Below are 2,947 nucleotides of genomic sequence, written 5' to 3'. Positions count from 1 at the left end.
AAGTGATAAAGTTTTGGAATGTTTTGAGAAATTTATAAAATAGTTGATCTAAAAAAGTGGTGTTATAATTTTTTAGTGCGAAAAAGAAAAGTGAAGAAAGAGTCCTCTTCATCCATTATTAAAAACTAGTTGTTTGACTTCTCACACTGTTTTCCATAAAGAGTTCTCGGCAATGAACATAAAAAATATCTCTTTTGGAGGAGGAACCCTTAATGCCCGGTTCATTATATGCTCCCTATGGTCAAACTCTCCAAAAAGCTCAAGCTTTGTTAATCCAGTTTGGTTTCATATATGGGGAGGGTGGAGCTCGTCCACTCCTGATGCAATCCTCTTTATCATATCTTTTAATGGTGTTTGATACTTTTATTCAGGTATAGACTCTGCGTGACATGGGACTCTTGTGCATTGCAATTTTTTATCATCCAGTTTTAATCATGATGAGCAGCCCCCATGGATTACCTTGATCCACTTCAATCACAGGACTTTAAGTTTGAAGCCCAAAGGGAGAACCATAACAAATGGTAGCTAAGGGGACATTGGAATTTTCGACAATATTGGATTCATGCACAGTCAATTTTTTTCAAAATTTTCTCACTTCTCTTTTCTTCTTCTAACATCCTTTTATTATACTTGTACAGGCACAAACACACATAACATGAACTGGGAAGTGGGAATGCTAAACATGGCAACACATACAATGCAAAATCCTACAATAATGTGATTATCTTTGATGTTGTTACAATTATGTCAGCATTAGTATAATATGTGAGCTAAGATTCTAAAGCTCAACTTGTTCTTCAACTTCTACAAAAATGTTGGGAATTTGTGAAAGTAAATGGAATAAGGAGAAATTAACACAGATGGTGAAGCCAAACGTAAAGAAGAAAAGAGTAGTTCAGTTATGGGAAGGGGGGTGTATCTTGGGTGGAGAATAGTCTAAGTTAAAACCAGGGTTTCCCTTTTGCTTGTTATGAGATACATGCCATGATACTGAAACTAGAGACTGGACTACTGAAGACACAGCTGCTACCTTTCCTGTCTTCTTCTTCTTCTTCTTCACTTTTCTTTTAAGAACTCCAGAGTGCCATGGCCTTTGAGTGATGATTGATGATGCTTTCTTCAGCTTAAGCCCAGAAGTCGTCATGTCTACTAATTCAGTTGAAGCTTTCACTGATCTCTCTTTCTTTGCTTCCTGCACCAGAAATTTATGATGATAAGAAGAGAGTTTCACTTTTTGTAAAAAGACTACAGACCTGATAGAAAGTTGAACTTAAATTACATTGAGATGGCGAGCTTTGCAGGCATGCATAGTAAGAATCAGACACAGGAGCAGAAGGGGAAGAAAAGAAGACATGATTGACACTAAGAGGGAGGAGACTTTTGTGGGTTCTAGTTCTTTTTGAAGGTTACTGAGGTGAGGTGATTATGTGAAAACACAAATGGAAGCTAAAAGGGCATTTAATGACCTGCAGGTCATGTAGCTGATGAAAGAAGGCCTTCAAGAGAACATATATGCTGGTGCTTTGGTGAAGAGACAATAGAACGAAAATGGAGATTTGGCTGGATCCGAACTCTTAAATATTGATCCCTTTTCCGCACTTGGGTCCCAAAACATAGATCCCCCACCAAGGAAAGAGAGGAGCTAATCAGTCTCCATCAAAATATTTATAGATGTAGATAGGAAGTGTGGGAGACTCCAAAGGAGAGAAGCTTTGGTTGAAATTTAAAAAAAACGGAGAGAAACTAAGTGAGAAGGAAATCGGGGTCCCCCATTTGTTTCTTTAGAAGAACTCCATTCCTTTGTCTTCTTGTTAGATTTTAAACGACAGGGCTTGTGGCTCACTGTTTGCTGCTTCTGCCTCTACTTTTGCATCTTACAAGACTTGCTGTGATTATTTTCCATATTTTATGGACAGGTTAGGTGGGTAGATGGTGCCCCTACTTGATATATAGGAGAACACCTGGAAAAATGATATGAACCCAAATTTTTATCATTCTTGGAGTCGGGAGAGACTGGTATATATGTCATGATTTGATCAAAGACTGAAGACGGAAACGGTTAACTCTGGAAATTCAACTACTCAGAGACAAAGTCTAAGAAAATAGCCTATAGGTTTTCGGATCCAGATCTTCTCCACTTAAGTGGGCTGTTTTCCATGCCCCATCCTTAAAAAGGGACTGACACAAGCCCCCAGCCATGATACACAGACAGGCCTAGATGTGAGGGAGAGATGGTAATTGGTAATTACCATACAATACCTTAGAGGTAAAATGATCATAATATCTATCCCTATCTTAAATTAAAATTCTCATTTTTGACAGATGGGAGAATATTTATGCTTGTCCTCTTTTTGGGTAAAAGGAGAATACAAAACTTTGTCTTAATGCATAAGCAAGCCACTGAAATGCAAAAATGAACTTCGTCCCTTTTTTTTTCTGCAAAATAGGTCTGCTTACCAGTTCACACTTCTCTCTCTTACTTATCTTGACTTTTTTTTATGGTACTTTCAAATTCCTATGTTTCATTTTCTCTTCTTTGTACCCACCAGGTTCTCGGCCATAATTTTGAAAAATTCTAGAACTAATTGGAAACATAGTCTCTAAAAATCTTCAAGAATTTCTAGTGGACTAGATAGATCTTGAAGAGTGTTCTTTATATCCATAGTCATCATCATAGAACTGTATTTCGGCGAATTTCGCCTGTTTTGCTTCCTCGCGAACCGAAACTAGGGGGCGAAACGAACTTTCCACCAAACGCAGGAAAATCGGCGATTTTCCGGCGAATCAGCGAAAATCAACAAAAAAAAATCCCTGAAATCCGGCTTATCACTGTCACCCCTTGTTGTTTTCAGGGAAACAACAAGGTTTCAGGTTCATCTTCAACCTCCGATCATCAGCGAAACAGCAAGGTTTTCAGGTTCATCTTCAACTTCCGATCATCAGCGAA

General features: G+C 38.2%; 1 protein-coding gene across 1 annotated transcript; it reads right to left on the bottom strand.

The window, feature by feature from the left end:
- Positions 1-758: 758 nt before the first annotated feature.
- LOC149029537 (uncharacterized) lies at positions 759-1,618 on the bottom strand. Its single transcript, XM_089150987.1, has 2 exons — positions 1,280-1,618; positions 759-1,192 (listed from the first exon to the last, which is right to left on the bottom strand). Exons 1-2 carry the CDS (start codon positions 1,352-1,354, stop codon positions 896-898), a joined length of 372 nt encoding a protein of 123 aa, XP_089007113.1. The 5' UTR covers positions 1,355-1,618; the 3' UTR covers positions 759-895.
- Positions 1,619-2,947: the final 1,329 nt, after the last annotated feature.

This window comes from Hakea prostrata, chromosome 1 (genome assembly GCF_041222555.1).
Source record: "Hakea prostrata isolate BN-2017 chromosome 1, UWA_Hpros_2, whole genome shotgun sequence".
NCBI classification, from domain to species: domain Eukaryota; kingdom Viridiplantae; phylum Streptophyta; class Magnoliopsida; order Proteales; family Proteaceae; genus Hakea; species Hakea prostrata.
This window is presented reverse-complemented; position numbering and strand designations above follow the sequence as displayed.

What these genes read in the sequence shown, in the direction of transcription:
- LOC149029537 (XM_089150987.1), bottom strand. Translation starts at nt 1,354, where the DNA reads ATGTCTTCTTTTCTTCCCCTTCTGCTCCTGTGTCTGATTCTTACTATG. An exon ending in GCAAAGCTCGCCATCTCAAT is followed by an intron (nt 1,193 to 1,279) that starts GTAATTTAAGTT and finishes TTTCTGGTGCAG; the next exon opens with GAAGCAAAGAAAGAGAGATC.